This window comes from Mustelus asterias, unplaced genomic scaffold (genome assembly GCF_964213995.1).
Source record: "Mustelus asterias unplaced genomic scaffold, sMusAst1.hap1.1 HAP1_SCAFFOLD_312, whole genome shotgun sequence".
Taxonomy (NCBI): Eukaryota; Metazoa; Chordata; class Chondrichthyes; order Carcharhiniformes; family Triakidae; genus Mustelus; species Mustelus asterias.
In genome coordinates this window covers 494,359-519,818 of record NW_027590276.1, presented here as the reverse complement: position 1 = coordinate 519,818, position 25,460 = coordinate 494,359, and the positions used below count along the sequence as shown (strand labels likewise).

The 25,460-nt window shown below is 44.1% G+C and overlaps 1 protein-coding gene across 1 annotated transcript in view; it reads right to left on the bottom strand.

Annotated features, from left to right (window-relative positions):
• Positions 1 to 25,460, bottom strand: part of LOC144486341 (homeodomain-interacting protein kinase 3-like) — a gene marked incomplete at its 3' end in the record, with an annotated part of 193,684 nt that overhangs the window by 12,033 nt on the left and 156,191 nt on the right. The window contains exon 4 of the mRNA XM_078204365.1: positions 18,289 to 18,412. Coding sequence (XP_078060491.1) covers positions 18,289 to 18,412 — 124 coding nt within the window. The remainder of the gene's footprint in view (positions 1 to 18,288; positions 18,413 to 25,460) is intronic.

Genomic DNA, 25,460 nt, shown 5'->3' with positions numbered 1-25,460 from the left:
AGTCCAAACGGAAATGGACTTGCGTGGTTTTTTCCATCCTGAACGTCACTGTATGACCACCATTCCCAAGCACAGATTAGCAAGTCACTGATCCCATCGCTATTTGTGGGATCCTCCTCTGTGCACACATTGGCTGCTACATTTGGCCAAGTAAGTCGTGCTGTGCTTCCAAAGCATTTTCATTACTCCATGTGAAGAACTTTGCAATGTTTCTGAGTAATGCAATAGTTTGAAAATGTGAGACAGGCACGATGTGTTGCATCTATACTTGCTTGAGATGGAGACAGTCATGCATACATGCATGCCTTATTATATAAAATGCGACTGTATGGATAGAAAGTTAGATGAAGAATCGGAAACAAAGTGCCTAATGCATCTTAGTTAGTTGGGGCGGCACAGTGGTTAGCACTACAGTGTAATGTGGAGGTGCCAGCGTTGGACTGGGGTAAGCATATTAAGAAGTTTCACAACACCAGGTTAAAGTCCAACAGGTTTATTTGGTAGCACAAGCCACAAACTTTCGGAGCACTGCCCCTTCATCAGGTGAGTGGGAGTTCTGTTCACAAACAGGGCATATAAAGACACAAACTCAATTTACAAAATAATGGTTGGAATGCGAGTCTTTACAGGTAATCAAGTCTTAAAGGTACAGACAATGTGAGTGGAGAGAGGGTTAAGCACAGATTAAAGAGATGTGTATTGTCTCCAGCCGGGACAGTTAGTGAGATTTTGCAAGCCCAGGCAAGTCGTGGGGGTTACAGATAGTGTGACGTGAACCCAAGATCCCGGTTGAGGCTGTCCTCATGTGTGCGGAACTGGGCTATCAGTTTCTGCTCAGCAATTCTGCGCTGTCGTGAAGGCCGCCTTGGAGAACGCTTACCCGAAGATCATATGCCCCAGATTTATATGCCCTGTTTGTGAACAGAATTCCCACTCACCTGATGAAGGAGCAGTGCTCTGAAAGCTTGTGGCTTGTGCTACCAAATAAACCTGTTGGACTTTAACCTGCTGTTGTGAGACTTCTTACTGTCATAGCACTACAGTGCCAGGGACCTGGGTTCGATTCCTGGCTTAGGTAACTGTCTGTGGGGAGTCTGCACATTCTCTCCCCTTGTCTGCGTGGGTTTCCTCTGGGTGCTCTGGTTTGCTCCCACAGTCTGAAAGATGTGCTGGTTAGGTGCATTGGCCGTGCTAAATTCTCCCTCAGTGTACTCGAACGGATGCCAGAGTGTGGCGACTAGGAGATTTTCACAGTAACTTCATTGCAGTGTTAATGTAAGCCTACTTGTGACACTAATAAATAAACTTTAAACGGTTGGGCAGCAGAGAGCAAAAATAGGGAGTTGATGAACTATAAACAGGACCATAAACAACTTCAGGGAGACTTAGACATTACAGCAGGCAATTAAATATCATCTTCTTAAATTGTTGATTAGCCCATTGTTAGAACAATGTGCCAAGTTTTGGGTGCCCTTCTTTAGGACAGCTATAAAACCCATGGTTAGGATACAAAAAAGATTAATTGAAATGATGCCAAGAATGAGGAGCTCTGGTTCTGAGGGCAGAGTAGCAGACTCCTTTTATAAGAACAAATAAGGTTAAGAGAAGATCTGCTGAAGGTGTTGAAAATTATGATAGGCAGTGCTCAGGTGAACAAGAAACACCTTAAGAAATACTGTTAAAGACACGAGGAAAGTAAATTCATCAGTAACTTTCAAAAGGGAGGTGAAAGAGTGCAATGGAGATAGAGCAGGGGAATTGGTACGAATTAGGAAGCTCTTCAGAAGAGCCGGCACACTGGACTGAATGGTCTCTCCCTGTGCTGTATAGTTTTATCAATTATTTCAGTCACCTGCATATGAAGAGTACATAAATTTCCTCACATCAGTCCTAAACCTGCCTGTAACTTCGCTCAGACCCAGTGTCCCTTTGCCCCAGTGCCATGGTTTAGCGCTGAACATAAAGAACATAAGAACTAGGAGCAGGAGTAGGCCATCTGGCCCCTCGAGCCTGCTCCGCCATTCAATAAGATCATGGCTGATCTTTTTGTGGACTCAGCTCCACTTACCTGCCCGCTCACCATAACCCTGAATTCCTTTACTGTTCAAAACTGTATCTATCCTTGCCTTAAAAACATTCAATGAGATAGCCTCAACTGCTTCAGTGGGCAGGGAATTCCACAGATTCACAACCTTTTGTGTGAAGAAGTTCCTCCTCAACTCAGTCCTAAATCTGCTTCCCCTTATTTTGAGGCTATGCCCCCTCGTTCTAGTTTCACCTGCCAGTGGAAACAACTTCCCTGCTTCTATCTTATCTATTCCCTTCATAATCTTATATGTTTCTATAAGATCTCCCCTCATTCTTCTGAATTCCAATGAGTATAGCCCCAGTCTACTCAGTCTCTCCTCATAAGCCAACCTTCTCAACTCCGGAATCAACCTAGTGAATCTCCTCTGCATCCCCTCCAGTGCCAGTATATCCTTTCTCAAGTAAGGAGACCAAAACTGTACACAGTACTCCAGGTGTGGGCTCACCAGCACCTTATACAGCTGCAACATAACCTCGCTGTTTTTATGTAGTTATGTAGTCGTAGTTATGAAGTAGTGTTGTAGGCCACCATTATCTTGTACTCCCATGTGTCACTCATGGAGCTCTACTAGATTTCCCAGTCTTGCTTCATAATTGGAATCATCAGACACTGCAAATCAATTTCTGTATCAAGTTCAGTTTTAAAAATTATTTTAAAAGTGCGTCACATATTCAACACTTGGCATTTACAAGCTCACTTTTCTGTACAGTCCTGAGCGGTGCATAGCATCAAAAGACTACAAGTGAACGGAAAGAGCACGATTGAAATTTGACAGAGTCAAACGTCATCTCTTTTTGTTCAGATGCTTTTTCTTACTCCATCCGAGTGAAAGTAGAGAGTGTCAGACGAGAACCTAAGCTTACTTAAAAATATCTTCTGCTGGTCTGAGGTAATGAGAGCTGGTATTGCCATGGGAAAGCCTGTGGTTAGTGGATGATAGGGGAGTTCAATTCAAGCACATTATACCACTGGGGAAGCTCCGTATTCAGACAGATATAAGACCATAAGATATAGGAACAGAATTAAGCCACTTGGCCCATCGAGTCTGCTCCGCCATTCAATCATGGCTGATATTTTTCTCATCCTCATTCTCCTGCCTTTTCCCCATAACCCCGATCCCCTTATTAATCAAGAACCTATTTACCTGGCCTCCACAGCCTTCTGCGGCAAAGAGTTCAACAGATTCACCACTGTCTGGCTGAAGAAATTCCTCCTCATCTCTGTTTTAAAGGATCGTCCCTTTAGTCTGAGGTTGTGTCCTCTGGTTCTCGTTTTTCCTACTAGTGGAAACATCCTCTCCACATCCACTCTATCCAGGCCTCGCAGTATCCTGTAAGTTTCAATAAGATCCCCCCTCATCCTCCTAAACTCCAACGAGTACAGACCTAGAGTCCTCAACCGTTCCTCATATGACAAGCTCTTCATTCCAGGGATCATTCTTGTGAACCTCCTCTGGACCCTTTCCAAGCACATCCTTCCTTAGATATGGGGCCCAGAACTGCTCACAATACTCCAAATGGGGTCTGACCAGAGCCTTATACAGCCTCAGAAGTATCACATGACTTGTGAGCTTTCAAGCACAATCTAGGCAATGTAGAATCATAGAATGTGCTGAATCCATTTGACATGAAAAGAAAGAAAAAAATCTTTGACTGTGTTTAAAAAATTGACCTTGTGCTAAACCAAATAAAAGATGGCTGCTACTTGACCACAAGACTGGCCCTATGTTCCAGGAGCTACCACCAGGAGTTAACAAGAACAAAATAATTCCTCTTTCAACATGTGGAATTTCACATCTCATTGAGAATTACAGGGAGTCTGCACAAAGTGCAAACGAACTAGCTCCCCAACCTAAACTATCACACAAGAGAGAGATCTAAACCCGTTAAGCCTGCAGAGCTGTTGAGATCTAAACCCGTTAAGCCTGCAGAGCTGTTGAGATCTAAACCTGTTAAGCCTGCAGAGCTGTTAACAGATTCAACTCTCACCTCAGATCCACTTCAAAGGGGGACTATTGAATGAAGAATAGAATTCTGGCCAGAAGCACAGAAACTGATTGTTAAACTGTAATGAACCATTCTTGGATGATGTCACATGACCTAAGCCTTTTCGACAGTTTTAGCATTACACCTGTGGCCTCACAGGCAGACTGTTGTTTTAATGTCAACTGGAAAGAACTCCAGCCACCTGGCTGAGTAGTCTGTCACCATTTATCATCTCCTTGAAGCCTCTTTGATTTTACAAAGTCTCTGTTCAACAGCTTCCAAGCGACCTAAGCACAGAAAGCCCATCATGTTGCAGCACCATTCATTTCAAAGATTTCCAACCAGAAATTCATCAGGACTGAACAAAGGAAACACCCTCTGGCCTTTGACTTCTCAGACTCTGGAAATCAAGTGAAGTAATATTTATTTCCGTGGTCCTTCTACTGTTGTGATCCATTGTTGTCAAGCTTCTTTTTCATTGCTCTCCCAATCCCCCTCACTGTGTGTGTCTGTGTAGTGGATGGGAAGTTGTAAACACTTCTCCCCCAGGTTTTGAATATGGAACAAACTAATGTTCTGAGTTAATCATAATATGAGTTTGCTGCAAGTTACGAGAAAATTGGATCATACAAACTGAGGGGTTGGGTAAACATGCCAAAGCATACTTTAAAAATAGTTCAAAACACCTTCTGCTTGCAAATAGTTGGTGAGAAGAATTAAGTATTGTTCATCTGTCTTTCTTCTTTCCATAATAAATGGAGGAGGAGGCCATTTGGCCCATTGAGTACACACCAGCTCTTTTGAAGAGGAATCTAGTCAGTCCTGCTCTCTTCTCACATCCCTGCAATTTAATCTCCTTAAGGCATCTTTTCTATTACTTTTTGAAGGTTGCATTTCAAATCAGGACATTGGAGCAGGAGTTCCTTAGGGTAGTATCCTGGGCCCAATCAACTTCTGCTGCTTTATGAATTTCCCTCCATCATAAGGTCAGAAATGGGGATGTTCACTGCTGATTGCATAATGGTCAGTATCATTTGTGATTGCCCATTAGGCATGTGGCAATGCCAAGGGAGCGATCAGTGGGGGTGGGGGAAGTCTTGCCATTGGGGTCAGTTGGGGCAGGCTGGAGGCCAGCGATCGGGGGTTGGGGGGGGGTGGGGGGTTGGCACTATGTGCAGTGGGGGTGGGTTGCTGGAGATCGGGGCGGTCTGGGATGGGACAGGGGGCTGGGAATGGTAGCAGGGGCCGCGATTGGACCATGGGGGAGGTTGGAGGGGTTAGCACTGCGGGAGTCCCAGCTGGCCAGCGATGGCAGTATGTGCAGAGGGAATAGGCCCCGCCCCCTGAAATTTAAAGATATTCACGCTGGTGGCCTCTGTACAGAGTGTGGGAGATTCTAGTCTGAACTCCCACTGAAAAACCAGCATGAATTACCCAGCCTATGTAATGAAATCTCTGACAAGAAAGAATCTAACTATCTCTCTTAACATTCAATGTCATTACCATTGCTGAATTGCCCACCATCAAAATGTGGGGATCACAACTGATCAGAAGCCTAACTAGAACAGTGATGGTGTAGTTGTATTGTCACTTGACTAGCAATCCAGAGACTCAGGGTAATACTCTGGGGAACCAGGTTCAAATTCCACAGCACACAGAAATGGGGATGTTCACTGCTGATTGCACAATGGTCAGTATCATTTGTGATTGCCCATCGGGCATGTGGCAATGCCCAATGGGCACACAGTGAAATTTGAATTCAATAAAAAATCTGGAATGAAAGGAGGCCACGGTTGATGGTCGTAAAAACCCATCTTGTTCACCAAGGAAGGAAATCTGCCATCCTTACCACATGACTCCAGACACACAGCAATGTGGTTAACTCTTAAATGGCGCTCTGAAATGCCACTCAATTCGATTAGGGTCGGGTGGCACTCCATTCGCCATCGCTGCAAAATGGGACGGGTGTGTGGAGCACTGCAGCAATTCGCCACGGCTTCTCCGAAGCACCTGCCAAACCCACAAGGAAGACACAATGGAATACCGCCACTTAGACCAGTTCAATTCCAAACCACAAACCATTTTGGAAAGATATCTGCACTCCTTCACTGTTGCTGAGTCAAATTCCTGGAACATCTTCCGTGACAGCACTGTGGGTGTACCCACATCACACAGACCATAGTGGCTCACCAGCAGCTTCTCCAAGGGCAACTAAGGAAAGGAAATTAATGTTGTCTGCATCCCATGAACAAGTAAAAAAAATCCTAACCACTCATTGTATAGAGAAACTTTTCCTTATGGCACCTCTGCTTCTTTTGCCAGTAACCTTAAGTGTGTTTATTTGGTTACTGATCCTTCTGTCATTGGTAACAGTTTCTCTTTATTTACTCTATCTAGGGTTTTGAAAACTTAGCAAATCTCCTTTCAGCCGTCTTTGTCCTAAGATAAACAATACAGTTTCTCCAATCTCTCCACACAGAAGTAGCGCAACGGTCATGAATGAACGCCCAAAAATCGATGATGAAACAAGGTGTCCCGCACCACCCACTGAATTTCATGGTTAATAGCGAGCAGGTTTCGATGATCCAACCACACCATTTCCCAGACTGTCCAGACCTGTAGGGAGATCAACATCTGGTTCCAATCAGCCTGCTGTGAACCGAGCAGTCGTCCCACAGTTCTTTCCAACAGGGATTTGAACTGTGTGGTGGGAAAAATTTACTCAGAATCACCCAGAGCTGGCACGAGCCGCCCAGGCTGCTTCACCTGGATCCATAGAGCAGAGGCTGCTCGAGGTCACAAGTGAGAAATGACTACTGTCTACCCATCCATTTGCTGTACCTTCTCAGCACAGAGTCAATGCAGAAACAAATGCAAATGAAGTTGCGTCTGTGACTTGTGTGTGTATCGGTGATGTGTGTACATGTGCGTGTGATGTCTCTGTATGTGCATGCATCAATGAGTATGTGAGAGTGAGTGAACGAGCATGGGTGATTTGTGGGGATGTGTATGTGTGAGGAGTGTGTGCATGCAGGTGCGTGTATGGGTTTCTGTGGGAGTGTGTGTGGGAGCTGCATATAGGTGGGTGTGTGTCAGATATGTGTGTTCCATATAGGGGATTGTCTGTGTGTGTATGTGTGTGTGCGTGTCTGGAAGTAGATGGGTGTGCATTGGGTGTGTTTCGACTATTGTGGGTATATGTTTGTGTGTGAGATGTGTATATGTGGAATATGCAATTCACCAAAGATCTTTAGCAGCGCCTTACAAACACATAACCACTTCCATCTAGAAGGAGCAGATACATGGGAACACCACCACCTGCAAGTTCCCCTCCAAGCCACTCAAAGTCCTAACTTGGAAACATATCGCCGTCCCTTCGCAGTCGCTGGGTCAAAATCCTGGAATTTCCTCCCTAACGGCATTGTGGGTCAACCCACAGCAGGTGCACTGTGGTGATTCAAGAAAGCAACAAAGAACAAAGAAAATTACAGCATAGGAACAAGCCCTCCAAGCCTGCACCGACCATGCTGCCTGACTTAACTAAAACCCCCTACGCTTCCAGGGACCATTTCCCTCTATTCCCATCTCATTCATGTACTTGTCAAAACGCCCCTTAAAAGTCACTACCGTATCCGCTTCCACTACCTACCCCAGCAATGTGTTCCAGGCACCCACCACTCTCTGTGTAAAAAATCTGCCTCGTACATCTCCTTTAAAACTTGCCCCTCACACCTTAAACCTATGCCCCCTACTAATTGACTCTTCCACCTTGGGAAAAAGCTTCTGACTATCCACTCTGTCCATGCCTCTCATAATCTTGTAGACTTCTCTCAGGTCTCCCCTCAACCTCCGTCGCTCCAGTGAGGACAAACCAAGTTTCTCCAACCTCTCCTCATAGCTAATGCCCTCCATACCAGGCAACATCCTGGTAAATCTTTTCTGTACTCTCTCCAAAGCTTCCACATCCTTCTGGTAGTGTGGCGACCAGAATTGAACACTATATTCCAAGTGCGGCCTCACTAAGGTTCTATAAAGCGTCAACATGACTTGCCAATTTTTAAACTCAATACCCCAGCCAATGAAGGCAAGCACGCCGTATGCCTTCTTGACTACCTTCTCCACCTGCATTGCCACTTTCAGTGACCTGTGTACCTGTACACCCAGATCCCTTTGCCTATATTTCCTATTTGTATTAGACCTTCCAAAATGCATTACCTCACATTTGTCCGGATTAAACTCCATCTGCCATCTCTCTGCCCAAGTCTCCAATTGATCTATATCCTGCTGTATCCTCTGATGGTCCTCATCGCTATCCGCAAATCCACCAACCTTTGTGTCGTCCGCAAACTTACTAATCAATCCAGTTACACTTTCCTCCAAATCATTTATATATATTACAACAGCAAAGGTCCCAGCACTGATCCCTTTCCTTTCGTAATCCCTTTTTGCCACTCTTATATGCCGCTTTATGGCCCTTTGTTTTGACTGCAATTCTATGGGGTGTTGGTGAAGCCACACCTGGAGTATTGTGTTCAGTTTTGGTGTCCTTTTCTGAGGAAGGGTCTCCTTGTTCTCAAGGGAGTACAGCGAAGGTATACCAGGCTGATAGCTCCCCACCATCTTCTCAAGGCAACTAGGGATGGGCAATAAATGCTGGCCAGCCAGTGACGTACATGTCCCACAAACGAATAAAAGAAAAATGTGCGGGATGGATGTGTATGTGTGTGGGGAGTCGATGGGTGAGGTAGGTGGGTGGGCGTGTGTTTTCAGATGGGGCTTTGTATCTTTTATTTAAAAAAAACAAACTTTTGGCTCCAACTGTGCCAAAAATTCAACGTCTGGTTCAGCAAGCAGCATGCTCCAAACTTTCTGCTTCTGATCAGTAGCCTGATTTAGCAGGCAGATTAGTTAGTCAATTGCTGTCTGTGTGAGCATTTTTGCTTATTTTCCAGAGAAATGGGAATGTAGACTGGCTGTAAATGAAAGGGATTCTAGGCAAAGAAAAACAGTACTTAGAACATTAACATTAATAGCTAAGTCAAACAGGTACTTAGTTTTGGGGTTGTAATATTTGCACAGGCTGGTGCTATTACTCAAGAAGTTGAAAGCTGCCTGGATTAACAGCTCAGTAACCTTCGGCAGCAGTGATCCGGAGAAAGCAGAAAGAATTTCATTTATATTACCAAATTACACCTTTCAGGATGCCTCAAAACCGTTTTCAGCCAAGTAAGTACCTTTGAAGTGCAAGTCACTGTTATAATTTAGGAAATGTGGCAGCCAATTTGTGCACAGCAAGCTCCCACTATGATAATGACCAGATTTATTTGCAGGTGACATTGTTTTCGGGATAAGTGATGCCCAGGACACCAGGGAGAACTTTTATTATAGGGAGAACTCCTCTGCTCCTCTTCAATATAGCACCATGGGATATTTTACAACGGAGATTGAGGGGCGACCTGATAGACGTCTACAATATTATGAGGGGCAAGGACCGAGTGGATAGTCAGAAGCTTTTTTCCAGGGTGGAAGAGTCAGCAGTGCTAACCACTGTGCCGCCCCGGTGTGGTATTGTCGTAAAAACCCAACAGGTCACTCATATCCCTTAGTGAAGAAAACTTGTAGCCCTCTTCCGGTCTGGGCCTGGATGTGACACTCATTATCTTTCTGAAACACAGATTTCTGATTAAAAAATAGGCCAGCAAGTCACTCAGTCAGATCAATCAGCCGCATCAATTTGTGTTGACAAATCAGAGAAAACTAGTTTTGAGGAATCATAGAAACCCTACAGTGCAGAAAGAGGCCATCTGGCCCATCGGTTCTGCACCGGCCACAATCCCACCCAGGCCTTACCCCCATATCCCTACACATTTACCCACTAATCCCTCTGACCTACGCATCTCAGGACACTAAGGGGCAATTTTTGGCATGGCCAGTCAATCTAACCCGCACATCTTTGGACTGTGGGAGGAAACCGGAGCACCCGGAGGAAACCCACGCAGACACGGGGAAAACGTGCAAACTCCACACAGACAGTGACCCAAGCCGAGAACCGAACCCAGGTCCCTGGAGCTGTGAAGCAGCAGTGCTAACCACTGTGCTACCGTGCCGTTTACGAGGAGTTAACTGGATGATGTAAGCAAGCTGTGCACAGATGAAATAGAACATAGAACAGTGCAGCACAGTACAGGCCCTTCGGCCCTCGATGTTGTGCCGAGCTTTGTCTGAAACCAAGATCAAGCTATCCCACTTCCTATCATTCTGGTGTGCTCCATGTGCCTATCCAATAACCCCTTGAAAGTTCCTAAAGTGTCCAACTCCACTATCAAAGCAGGCAGTCTATTCCACACCCCAACCACTCTCTGAGTAAAGAACCTTCCTCGGACATCCTTCCTGTATCTCCCACCATGAACCTTATAGTTATGCCCTCTAGTAATAGCTACATCCACCCGAGGAAATAGTCTCTGAATGTCCACTCTATCTATCCCCCTTATCATCTTATAAACCTCTATTAAGTCGCCTGTCATCCTCCTCCGCTCTAAAGAGAAAAGCCCTAGCTCCCTCAACCTTTCCTCATAAGACCTACCCTCCAAACCAGGCAGCATCCTGGTAAATCTCCTTTGCACTCTTTCCATCCTTCTTATAGTGAGGTGACCAGAATTGCACACAATATTCCAAATGTGGTCTCACCAAGGTCCTGTATAGTTGCAGCATAACCCCACGGCTCTTAAACTCAAACCCCCTGTTAATAAACGCTAACACACTATATGCCATCTTCACGGCTCTATCCACTTGAGTGGCAACCTTCAGAGATCTGTGGATATGAACCCAAAGATCTCTCTGTTCCTCCACATTCCTCAGAACCCTGCCGTTGACCCTGTAATCCGCATTCAAATTTGTCCTACCAAAATGAATAACCTCGCACTTATCAGGGTTAAACACCATCTGCCATTTTTCGGCCCAGCTCTGCATCCTATCAATGTCTCTTTGCAGCTGACAACAGCCCTCCACCTCATCCACTACTCCACCAATCTTGGTGTCATCCGCAAATTTACTGACCCACCCTTCAGCCCCCTCCTTCAAGTCATTGATAAAAATCACAAATAGCAGAGGACCCAGCACTGATCCTTCTGGTACACCGCTGGTAACTGGTCTCCAGTCTGAAAAATTTCCATCCACCACCACCCTCTGTCTTCTATGAGATAGCCAGTTACTTATCCAATCGGCCAAGTTTCCCTCTATCCCACACCTCCTTACTTTCTTCATGAGCCGACCATGGGGGACCTTATCAAACGCCTTACTAAAATCCATGTATACGACATCAACTGCTCTATCTTCATCTACACACCTAGTTACCTCCTCAAAGAATTCAATCAAATTTGTGAGGCAAGACTTACCCTTCACGAATCCATGTTGACTATCCCAGATTAAGCTGCATCTTTCCAAATGGTCATAAATCCTATCCCTCAGGACCTTTTCCATTAACTTACCGATCACCGAAGTAAGACTAACTGGCCTATAATTACCAGGGTCATTCCTATTTCCTTTCTTGAACAGAGGAACAACATCCGCCACTCTCCAGTCCTCTGGCACTATCCCTGTGCACAATGAGGACCCAAAGATCAAAGCTAAAGGCTCTGCAATCTCATCCCTTGCCTCCTAGGATATATCCCATCTGGCCCAGGGGACATATCGACCCTCAGATTTTTCAAAATTGCTAATACATCTTCCCTCACAACATCTACCTCCTCCAGCCTATATCACTCTCATCCTCAAAAACATGGCCCCTCTCCTTGGTGAACACTGAAGCAAAGTATTCATTCATCGCCTCTCCTATCTCTTGTACAAGATGTACAAAATCCCACTACTGTCCTTCACCGGCCCTAACCTCACCCTGGTCATTCTTTTACTTCTCACATAAGAGTAAAAGGCCTTGGGGTTTTCCTTGATCTGACCCGCCAAGGACTTCTCATGCCCCCTCCTAGCTCTCCTAAGCCCTTTTTTTTAGCTCATTCCTTGCTACCTTGTAACCCTCAAGCGACTCAATTGAACCTTGTTTTCTCATCCTTACATATGCTTCCTTTTTCCTCTTGTCAAGACATTCCACCTCTTTTGTGAACCATGGTTCCCTCACTCGTCCATTCCCTCCCTGCCTGACAGGGACATACCTATCAAGGACACGCAATATTTGTTCCTTGAACAAGCTCCACTTTTCATTTGTGCCTTTCCCTGACAGTTTCTGTTCCCATCTTATGCTCCCTAATTCCCGCCTAATCGCATCATAATTACCCCTCCCCCAATTATAAACCTTGCCCTGCAGCATGGCCCTATCCCTCTCCAATGCAATCGTGAAAGACACCGAATTGTGGTCACTATCTCCAAAGTGCTCTCCCACAAACAAATCTAACACTTGGCCCAGTTTATTACCCAGTACCAAATCCAAAGTAGCCCCACCTCTTGTCGGCCTATCCACATATTGTGTCAGGAAACCCTCCTGCACACACTGTACAAAAACTGCCCCATCCGAACTGTTCGACCTATAAAGGTTCCAATCAATACGGCACGGTAGCACAGTGGTTAGCACTGCTGCTTCACAGCTCCAGGGTCCCGGGTTCGATTCCCGGCTCGGGTCACTGTCTGTGTGGAGTTTGCACATTCTCCTCGTGTTTGCATGGGTTTCCTCCGGGTGCTCCGGTTTCCTCCCACAGTCCAAAGATGTGCGGGTTAGGTTGATTGGCCAGGTTAAAATTGCCCCTGAGATGCGTAGGTTAGAGGGATTAGCGGGTAAATATGTGGGGGTAGGGCCTGGGTGGGATTGTGGTCGGTGCAGACTCAATGGGCCGAATGGCCTCCTTCTGCACTGTAGGGTTTCTATGAATATTTGGAAAGTTGAAGTCACCCATGACAACTACCCTGTGACCTCCACACCTATCCATAATCTGCTTTGCAATTTCTTCCTCCACATCTCTATTACTATTTGGGGGCCTATAGAAAACTCCTAACAACGTGACCGCTCCTTTCCTATTTCTAACTTCAGCCCATATTACCTCAGTCGGCAGATTCCCTTCGAACTGCCTTTCCGCAGCCGTTAAACTATCCTTGATTAACAATGCTACTCCTCCACCTCTTTTACCACCTTCCCTCTCTTACTGAAACATGACACAGTTTTGCCCAGATATCTCAGGTAAGGCAAGTCAAGGTGCCGTCTTTCAGATGAGTTGTTAAACAGAAAGTGTTGGAAATGCTCAACAGGTCTGGCAGCACAAGGAGAGAGAAACAGAGTTAACATTTTAAGTCAAAAATGACTCTTCATTAGAACTCTCTGTACACCCAAATGGAAGAAATAACGAAAACATCAAATGAGATGAAGGATGAAATGAAACTGGGGGCCAGGACAGCTTTGAGATTGGGTGAGCTAGTGCTGCTGGAGAGGGGGTTGAGATTGTACATGGTGCGGCGCATGGCTCCATGATTATGGATTTCAGAATATTTCAAGTACAGCTGTCCGAGGAATCTTGTGTGTCTTGAAGATAACAGCAATCCTGGAAGTGACATGGCAGTGAATTAAACACTAAAGTAAAAACAAAATACTGTGGATGCTGCAAATCTGAAAAGATAAACAAAAAACAAATACTCAGCAGAGAGAGAGAAAACGCTGGAAAATCTCAGCAGGTCTGGCAGCATCTGTAAGGAGAAAAAAGAGCTGACGTTTCGAGGCCAGATGACCTGCTGAGATTTTCCAGCATTTTCTCTTTTGGTTTCAGATTCCAGCATCCGCAGTAATTTGCTTTTATCAAATACTCAGCAGGTCTGGTAGCATCTTTGGACAGTAAGACGTCTCACAACAGCAGGTTAAAGTCCAACAGGTTTATTTGGTAGCAAAATCCACTAGCTTTCGGAGCGCTGCTCCTTCATCAGAAAGCTAGTGGATTTTGCTACCAAATAAACCTGTTGGACTTTAACCTGGTGTTGTGAGACGTCTTACTGTGTTTACCCCAGTCCAAAGCCAGCATCTCCACAGCATCTTTGGAGACAGGAACAGGATTACCATTTCGCGTCAAATATGACTCTTTTTCAGAAGAGGTTATATTTCAGATTTCCAGCATTGGCAGTATTTTACTTCTATTTTAGTATTAAACCTGTCCTCTCAGACAGACAGCGGCACTATTTTCAGAAAGAGGAGAATTATCCCTGGTGTCCTGTCCAATATCAATCCCTCAATTAGTCAATGTCACGTTGTTGGTTGCGAGAGTTTGCTATGCACAAATTGGCTGGCATGTTCCCTACATTACAACAGTGACTGCATTTTCAAAGAACTTCACTGGGGACTTCCTCAAAGATGCTATATAAATGCAAATTCTTACTTTATTTCTGCAATGATGTCTAACTCTCAGCGGGGACAAAACCTTCTGTGCAATGAAAACAAATTGAGCTGGAAAACGTCTTAAAGGAATGCTTTTGCTTTTTTCTTGAACAACGGGCTGAATCCTTCAAGGAACACGATGTGAAAAAACATCAAAGTGGCAAAATGAAAGAGACTGACCATTGCGCACTGGCATTTTCATCTGAAAGGAGAAAGAGCCTTTTAGAATTCTCACTGCAACTCAAAGCAAAGAGTTCAGTCTTTGTTGAAAATGTCAGGAAAAATAAAGTGAGGTAAAAAGGATTGTAAACTTTCACTGATTATCCACTTCCCTTCCCCACTCTCTACTCCAGTGTTTGTAAAACCAACTGCAGCAATCCACCTCAAATGAACATCAGCTAACTTGGCAAGACTAATGTGTCTGCCGTGGCTTAGTGGATAACACTCTTGCTGCTGAGTCAGAAGGTCATGAATCAAGCACCACTCCAGAGACTTGGCCACACAAAATATAAGCTGACACTTCCAACATTCTCAACATCAGCTCAGTAATTTCTCCTTGGTTTCTTTCTCTCCCTTCCCCAAAGAAATGCCAAGGACATCAAAGGCACTGGAGAAGTTACATCGAGTCATAGAGTTTTACAGCACAGAAAGAGGCCCTTCGGTCCATCGTGTCTGCACCAGGCATTAAGCACCCATTTATTCTAACCCCATTTTCCAGCAGTTGGTCCAGAACCCTGGTGTTTAATGAGTGTTTCAAGTGCGCATCTAAAAGGTTTACATAAATGGTTTTAAGAATTTTACTGCAATTGAGAGGTTATAGCTATTAATGAAGAACGAATATGTCGGGGCTCTTCCTGGGAAAATGTGATTAGTGACCAAATAAAGGTCTTTAAAGTTTGATGGGGAAGATGTGGTGAAAATGTCTCAACATTGGTATCACATTTGATCCCGAGATCAGCTTCTGAGCCTATATTTGTGTCATCACGAAGACCGTCTATTTCTATCATTGTAACATGCTCGACTTTGCCCCTGTATCAGCTCATCTGCTTCTGAAACCCTCATGCATGCCTTCATTACCCCCAGACTCGACCATTCCAAACCACTCCTAGCTGGTGTCCCACATTCACCCTCCATAAACTTGAGGTGAGCCAATGTGTCCTAATTCACAGAAGGTCTCATCTCCCTTTGACCCCTGTGCTTTGCTGATCTACACCAGCTCCTGGTCAAACAATGTCGTGATTTTAAAATTATCGCCCTTGTTTAAAAACCCTCCAAGGGTGGGTGTAAAAGGTCACATAGCACTATTCAAAATAAGAACAGAAGAGTTCTCCCTGGCGTCCTGGATAATATTTATACCGTCAGTCAACATTACAAAAACAGGTTATCCAGTAATTATCATATTACTGTTAGTGGGACCATGCTGTGCACAAATTGGCTGCTGAATTTCCTACATTACAGCAGTGATCACACTCCAAAAATATTCATTAAGGGCGAGATGAGGGCGTAATGGAAATGCAATTGGACTCGTAAAGGCCCAGGCTAATGCTCTGGGGATATGGGCTCAAAGTCCCACATGACAGTAAGCGGAACTTAAATTCAATTAATAAATCTGGAATCTAAAGCTCGTCTTGGTAATGGTGAACAGGACGACTATCATCAGTTGTTGTAAAAAAATATCTGGTCCACTAAGGTCCCTTAGAAAAGAAAACCTGCCATCCTTAACTGGTCTGGCCTACATGTGACTCCAGACCCACAACAATGCAGTCAACTCTTAACTGCCCTCTGAAAGGGCCTCGCAAGACACTCACTTCAAGGATAATTAAGGATGGGCAATAATGCTGGCCTAGGCAGCAACACCCACATCCCATGAAAGAATAAAAGAATAACCATGAAATGCTTTGCGATGTCCCGAGGTCCTGCAAAGCATTTACTAAATAGAAGTTCTTTCTTTTTGAATCCGAGATTCTGTTCATCCAGGTGACCTCTTGGTGACATTTTATCAGATTGCTGCACATCGACCTCTTGGACTACATTTTTTGGCATAGAAAATGCCCAGAAAGCAACATGAACTCAGCATGAGCCTTTTATTATTTAGCGAGTGATGTTTAATTCAGGGGATCTTTCTCAGTACTTCCCCTATGTCGACATTCACACTGATGGCTGTAACCTCATTTGACAATGTTAGGAACTTATCTCATGATCTGTGTGCCATGAACATATTTGATTAACGATAACAAATGCTCCATTGTGTAAACCAAAATGTAAAGCAGAAAGAAGAAAATAAGATCTAGCATTTCACAAGATAACTACAGGCAAAAAAAAACCCTTTCAACTTGTCTCAAATCCCAGCATGCCCCAAGCACTGGAATTCCCCAATAAGTCTCTTCACCTCTCTCTCCATAGACATACCAACCAACTCAAGAACAGTTTCTTCCCTGCTGCCATCAGACTTTTGAAGGGACCCACCTCACAATAAGTTGATCTTTCTCTACACCCTAGCTATAACTGTAACACTACATTCTGCACTCTCTCCTTTCTCCTATGGCATACTATGAACGGTATGCTTTGTCTGTATAATGTGCAAGAAACAATACTTTTCACTGTATACTAATACATGTGACAATAATAAATCAAATCATTTTTCACAGAGGAACAGTTCCACCATCCTGACTAACGGCCATCCACAGCCAACGTCACGAGAAAAAAGATCTGGTCATTCGTTCTCATTGCTGTAGCTGGGATCTTGCTGTGCACAACCCGGTTATCACATTTTCTACAACATCGCGACTATTCTTCAAAATGAATTTCAGGAATTTGGACGGATATTAGAGGAAAATAAACTTGCGGGAATTTTGGGATGGAGCTGAGAAATAGGACTATGTTCAAGACAGCTGCTATGGGCTCGATGTGCCAAGTGGCCCACTGTGCCGGAATATGACTCTTTGAAAAGAAAATAGAGTCTTGCATTTATATAGCACTTTCACAACCACAGAACATCCCAAAACACTTTACAGCCAATGAATTATTTTTGAATGTAGTCATTGTTGTAATGTAGAAAACGCAGCAACCAATTTGTGCCTAACAAGCTCCCATGGCCACAAACAGCAATGTGGTAAATTACCAGATAATCTATTTGTCATGTTGGTTGAGGGATGAATATTGGTCAGGTTACGAGAAAGGACCCTCCTGCTCTATTTTGAAACAGAGGCAAAGCGACATATATCCAGTTGAGGGGGCAAAGGGGGCCCCAGATCCGCATCTCATCCAAAAGATGCCATCTCTGACAAAGCAGCACTCACTTGAGTACTGCACTCGAGTGCCAGCCTAGATTTTGTGTTCAAGTCAGAGAAGGGGACAACATTCACAGAACTTTCTGATTCAGAAACAAAATGCTGCCTATTTAGTCACAGCTATCCATGACTGGCTGTAAAGCACTCTGGGGACATCCTGAGATTGTGAAAGTAAATGCAATTCCTCTCTTGCTTTAAGCAAGTTTCTTGTTCACTAGTTTAGCTCACCCCTGAACACCAACAGCTTTGATCTTAATTAATAAAAACAGCACCGTCAGCTTTGGGCTAACTGCGCTTGTGTTCTCTTTACTTATGAATCAAGATTGACCATTACTAACCCTAAACATATTCCTCTTTCCTTAAGAAGAGAGACATTATAAAACAGATTTAAAATGTACCGACATCCTCCCCAACTGAGGATAAACTTTAGAACAGAAAAACATTGCTTACTCCTTCAATTGTGAAACACGTCAAACATGATCATCCAATACCCTGCTAGCCTTGGCGAGCTGTTGGTTTCCCTTATGAGGCAGTTGTGTGTGACAGTTAAAAATAACTCCTTACCTGGTCGTATTCCAGTGCTCCTGGGTACAAAGGCCATCCAAGAAATAGCTCGGCAATCACACACCCCAATGACCACATGTCTATGGCTTCACAAAACGGCAAACCCAAAATAATCTCCGGCGCTCTGGGAGAAAACAGGAAAACAGCATTGTATTAGACGGGACATTTCAGGAGAGCATAGAAATGTCATGCTAAGCTACAGCTCGGGACATTTATGTAAGGTTAGATTGCACAGGAATCAAGAGAACAGCTCCTGTGCGATAGAAAGAGATTGGCTATCTCGTACTGCTCATTTATGCTGACAATTATGTTTAATGAATTGTTTTAAGCGTGTAGGTGAAATATAGAGTGACTATACAGTCACTGCTTCCCACTGGGCAGGATGCAGATTCCTGTTTGCAGTTCGTCTTGCATTTCAAGACTTACAATCTCAGTTAAATTGATGGAGATGGGGGGAGTGGGCAAGTTGATGCCAGACGCTGCCTAAAAGGGCAGAAACGAATGGGAAATCAACCAGCTAGCAGGTGATTAGAAGCCTGCCTGCAAAGGTCTGACAGAAGACCATCTGCTGACTCAGCCGTACACAATAGCACTCAGAATGAAGGAATAATTATTGATCTACCTCAGTCATTTCTGCCTCCCAACCAAAATGCATCTAGGTATGCAACTTCTCTGTGCCCAACCATGGATGGTCATGGCTTCTATCTCCAAGGCTTCACATTTGATGTCTTTCATTATAAACCCCTCTCCAACTGGCTTTCCTCCTTTAAAATCTTCCTTATAAACATGTAGGAAATGCAGAAGTAGGCTATTCAGCCCCTTGAGTCTGCTCCGCCTTTCAATAAGCTGATGGCTGATCCAATCATGGCTTCAACTCCACTTTCCTGCCTAGCCTTTATAACCCTTGACAGCCTTGTTGGTTGAAAATCTCTGTTTAATTCAGCCTTGAATATATTAATGACCCAGCCTTCACTGCTCTCTGGGATACAAAATTCCAAAGACTAAAGATGCTCTGTTAAAAGACATTCCTCCTCATCTCCATTTTAAATGGGAGACCCCTTTTTCTGAAACTGTACCCCCCCAATTCCAGATTCTCCCACTAGGGGCAATATCCTCTCAGCCACTACCCTGTCAAGACTCCTCACAATCTTTTTTGTTTCAATAAGATCAACTCACATTCTCTTGAATTCTGATGAATAAAGGCCCAACCTTTGCTCATAAGACAACCCCCTTCTTCTGAACTGCCTCCAATAAGTATATCCCACCTTAAATAAGATCAAATCTGCACATAGTACTCCAATTGAGGTCTTATCAATGCCCTGGGTTATAACCAATTACTGGAACAGGCATTTTGTCACCTCTCCCAATGTCTCCTTCTCTGGCTGGGTGGCTTGTTCATTTTAGATTATTCTTCCATGAAAAGCCTCAGAATGTTTTTCCATGCAAAAAGGTACTACAAAATGCAAGATTTTATCGTGGTTGTCGAACACCTCATAAGGCACAGGGAATAAACAGAAGGCAATATTTAAATAGTCTGTTAGGTTTCACATTGACTGAAGTTTTTTTGGGGGGATTTCTAAGTTTCTTGTGAAATGCACCAACCCAGGCTGAGCTGGTGAATTTGCTGGACTAAAATGATGCAAATGGGGCTGACCTGTGAAGATGTGAAAGAGGTCACTCAAACAAATACTCGAGGGTCCAATTTTCATTTCTGTCTGGCCAGGTAACCTGCTTTGTATTTGTAGGGTTAGTCTGTCCCAGGTTTGGTAACTAAATTACTGTAAACTGTAGGATAAATGCATGCTCTCTAGAATTGGACTGGTGGCCAGCCTCCAGCCAGCCATTCGCTCGCTACCTGTGATGAAATTAGCCTCGTCTTCTGTTGGCTGCCTTTCCATGGAACTCAAGTTTATGGAGGTGTGCATTCATGAACTTACAATCCACCACTTCGTGTGAGACATTCCACTGCAAATGTGTCACTTCACGGGAACACATCACATATTTGTTGCTTTAATGTTAATGTCTCAATCCTACCAATAGGGGTCATGCTGTCAGGTGCTTGGACCTTAAGCTCTGATATTCTGTCCTTAAGCCTCCTCATCTTAAGACACTTCTTAAAATCTACCCCTTTGACCAAATTTATCATCATCAACCATCTATCCTAATATCTCCTTATGTGGCTCAGTGCTAAGTTTTGCCCGATAACTCCTGTGAAGCACATTGAGATATTTTATTATATTAAAGGTGTTACATAAATACAAGTTGGACTCTCACTTTTTATGCAGAATTAGCGAGGGAAATCAGCCAGATACTTTATATATGAGACAAGGAGGCCCTCTCCTGATGCAGGGGCAGCCCAGGACAATACTCCTAAACAGGCTTATATCCGACAAAGAGACATATTGCATTGTAAGCGAGAGAACCATCGTATTGAATCAAATGCGGCTATTAACTTAGGCCTCATGATAGAAGGATTGAAATCTTTTTATAACTTTTGCTACCCACCTTGATCCAGTTGAACTTCCTGAAATTGTACGTGGTACTTTAGTTGTGGCCTCACCAACACCGAATACAACTGTAGCAAAATATGACGACTTTTATATTCTATTCCCCTTTCAATGAACAACAACATTCTATTGATCCTCCTAATCACTTGCTCTACATGCATTTTAACCTTTTGTGATTCACGTACCAGGACACTCAGAACCCTCCCTCCGTTCCCTAGAGTTCTGCAATCTCTCTCCATTTAAATAATATGCTCTGTCTATTCTTGCCAAAGTGGACAAGTCCACATTTTCCCATATTGTACTCCACCTGTCAATCTTTTGTCCACTCGCTTAACCTATTTATGTCCCTTTGCAGACTCCTTACGTCCTCTTCACAACTTACTTTCCAACTTATCTCCGTCAGCAAATTTAACAACCACATTCATCCAAGTCATTGACATAACTTATAAATAGTTGAGGCTCCAACACTGAATCCTGTGGCACTCACTCATCACATCTTGCCAGCCTGAAAAAGACCCCTTTATCGCTATTCTGTTTCTTGTTCTTACAACTTGGATAGAAGTGTGCAACTCAAATGAACCCATTATTCTGCAGATTGCACAATTAGCATAGAACGCAAACATACCGCATGCACGCACACACACATGCAAACACGCACAAAGGCAATTTAGCATGGCCAATCCACCTAACCTGCACATCTTTGGACTGTGGGAGGAAACCGGAGCAGCTGGAGAAAACCCACGCAATCTCGGGGAGAATGCGCAAACTCCACACAGACAGTGACCCAAGACTGGAATTGAACCCGGGTCCCTGGGTGCTGTGAGGCAGAAATGCGAACCACTGTGCCACCCTCGTGCACCTGGAGGTTCTCACCAACAATGCTCTGGTATGGTGGAGAATATAGCGCTGGATCGATTCTTGTCTCAGCTTGGCAGATTTCCAAATGAAGCCAAGTTATACTCAGATGAGGATACTCTGGCTGCAGGTTGATAACCACACATGTAATTTCAGCCAAGGCAGGGAGGGAGAGAGCAAGTTAGGGCAGCATTCCTTCTCGGAATATTCCCGAAAACTGAGTTCAAAGACAACTGTTTCAAAACTTAAAAGTCAGATGGTTTCCAGTAAACTACTAGGGATTTATCTTTAAAACCGTTTTTCCCCCAACAATTAAAATAACTGCAGTTCAAACAAACAAACAGCTCTCCCCATCAGGTATGTTCCAGACAGGAGGGGGGAAATGTAAACTGCCCTGATTTCTCCTCTCACTACTCATCCATAAACAGAAAAGTGTTTTTTAAATTCTGATTTCCACCTTTATAAATGGTGACGTATTTTTCCCCAACCCTTAAACTTGGATTGTTCCAATCCAAGAGTGGATTAAGGGCAGCACGGTGGCACAGTAGTTCAATTCCAGCCTTGGGTGACTGTCAGTGTGGAGTCTGCATGTTCTCCCTGTGTCTGTGTGGGTTTCCTCCGGGTGCCTCCCACAGTCCAAAGATGTGCGGGTTAGGTGGATTGGCCATGTTAAATAGCCCCTTAGTGTCAGGGGGACTAACAGGGTAAATACATGGGGTTACGGGAATAGGGCATGGGTGGGATTGTTGTTGGTGCAGACTTGATGGGCTGAATGGTTTCCTTCTACACTGTAGAGATTCTATGATTCTAATAACTCACACAGCAAACTTGAGGTAAGATAAAATAAAAAGGGTTTGCTTATTTTTATACGCAAGCATGCATGAGAGGGGTTTCACAATGTTCACCTCTTTTCACTCACATAATAAAGAGGAGTTAAGGAAACAAGAAGAGGGTTCAGGGCATGCCCACACCAAAATACAAGTTCAGGTTTGCATGTGTCCAGAATCAGAAGTCTAATATAAGGTTTCTTCCGAGGGGAGATTGGCTGAATGTCGGGCGATCAGTCTTTCCAGAGTGAGACTTCCATGATGGGAGAAGACAAGTAGAGCGAGTGTCATGGAGGCACGAGTTTCATGGTTCCAGCAGTTGCCAGTTTTGATGAGGTAGAGTTCTTTCTGTTGCCCCCTGCTTGATGGTAGACAGCACAGGCTGTTGCCTGGAGTTTGATTCTCATTGGAGGTCAAACAGTAACTGTCTGAGTTCAGTTCCACAAAATAATATCACAGTGCAGTTTGGAGGAGGTCGTGTGACAGACCTCCCACCACTCCTTCTCGATGTTGGACAAAGGATGTATATTCCCATGACTGGAATATTGAAGTGATTAATTGGAGTCAGGATTCTTTTTGTTCTTGGAGACACTGGTTTTTGGCTTGGCTAAATGAAGCTCAATGATTAGCAGGTCCCCCTCTGAGTCAGAGGTTCTGGATTTTGTTACCACTCTTGGACTTGAACACAAAAGCTCAGCTGGCACTCCCAATATACTACTGAGGGAGCTCTATGTCGTCGAAAGTACTATCTTTCAGATGAGACATTAAACTGAGGCACTCTCTGCCTGTGTAGCTGAACATAAAGAATTCTATTTTGAAGAAACGCAGTAGCTTTCTCCCCAGTGTCGTGGCCGGTAGTTATCTCTCAGCCAATAGTACTAAATAGAAATTATTTGGCCATAATTGCAATGCTGTTTGTGGCACCTTAAAGTGCATAAATTAGTTATCATGTTTTCTTCATTACACCTGTGACTACATTTGAGATAGGTGCTTGATTGGCTGTCAAACATTGAATGACATTCTGAAGTTTTATAAATGCAATCTTTTCTTTCTCGCTCATACAGCTGAAACTATTGTCAGGAAAAGCCTCTCAGTTTGTGGGAATATTAGTGGAATGGCAGATGATCACGAATGTCATAGCACTCCAATAAAAGTGCTGCACTGAAAACTTGAGCAGACGGAGTTTTATGTAGAAAAAGCTAAGTTAGCAATGACGATTCAGAAGCAAAGTTTGTGGCTGAATTGTATATTTCAATTTAAATGATTTCGCCAAATAGGTTTCGCAATCACCATTCGTCAGATAGCCTGAAGCAATGTTAGCTGTAGTGATGTGGCTTACAGAAGGCCCAACATTGTTCATCTAATGGGAAAGAGCATTGAAGAAGTTTCAAGTTTCCAAAAGGCTTTGGAGAATTACAAAAACGTATAGCATTACAAAACCAATATCTGCTGGTGTTAATGAACAAAGAGGATTAGCACTGAACCTGTCAGAAAGATGACTACATTCAACCAGTCCAGGCTGGAAAGAGGACTGAAGATTTTATAACATAGAAACATTTGGCCCAAAAGGTCTATGTTGTTGTTCATGTTCCAATGTGCCTCCTTCTAACTTACTTCATCAAATCTTATCAGCATACCCTTCTATTTGTTTCTCTCTCATGTGCTTATCTATTTTATCTTCAGTATACATCTATGCTATTTATCTCAACTACTGCATGTGGTAACGGTAGCAAATTTTCACCACTTAGAACAAAGACATTTCTGCTCAATTCCTTATTTGGATTATCAGTAACTACCTTATATTCATATAGTTGCCAGTGGCACAGTGGTTAGCATTACTGCCTCACAACGCCAGGGGCCTGGGTTCAATTCCGGCCTCGGGTCACTGTCTGTGTGCAGTTTGCATGTTCTCCCCATGTCTGTGTGAGTTTCCTCTGGGTGCTCCAGTTTCCTACCACAGTCCAAAGATTAGAAAGATTAGAAAGATTAGAAACCCTACAGTGCAGAAGGAGGCCATTCGGCCCATCGAGTCTGCACCGACCACAATCCCACCCAGGCCCTCCCCCCACATATTTTACCCGCTAATCCCTCTAACCTATGCATCCCAGGACTCTAAGGGACAATTTTTAACCTGGCCAATCAACCTAACCCGCACATCTTTGGACTGTGGGAGGAAACCGGAGCACCCGGAGGAAACCCACGCAGACACGAAGAGAATGTGCAAACTCCACACAGACAGTGACCCGAGCCGGGAATCGAACCCGGGACCCTGGAGCTGTGAAGCAGCAGTGCTAACCACTGTGCTACCGTGCCGGTTGTGCAGGTTAGGTGGATTGGCCATGCTAAATAGCCCCTTAGTGTCCAAAGATGTGTAGGTTAGAAGGATTAGTGGGATAAATATGTGGGGTTACAGGGTGGGATGCTCTGTCGGAGAATTGGTGCAGACTCAATGGATCAAATGGCTTCCTTCTCCACTGTAGGGATTCTGTGATACGATGTCTAGTTTTGGACTCCCCCACAAGTAGAAACATCTTCTTTATATCTATCCTGTTGAATCCCTTCATAATTTTAAAGAACTCTCTCAAGTCACTTCTCAGTCAAAAAGACTTGCATTTGTTAAAGTGAAAGTGACTGCCCTTGACATCAAGACAGCATTTGACCGAATGTGACATCAAAAACCCCTAGAAAATTTGAAGTCAGTGGGAATCAGGGGAAAATTCCACTAACAAAAAATAAGATGGCTGAGGTTGTTGGAGGCCAATCCTCTCAGCCCCAGGATATTGCTGCTGGAATTCCTCAGGTTACTGTCCCAGGCACAACCATCTTCAGCTGATTAGAACAAAGAAATGGACAGCACAGGAACAGGCCCTTCGGCAGTCCAAGCCTGTGCCGATCATGATGCACTAACCAAAAAAAACCTTCTGCCCTTACTCAGTCTGTATCCCTCTATTTCCTCCCTATTCATGTACCCATCCAGATACCT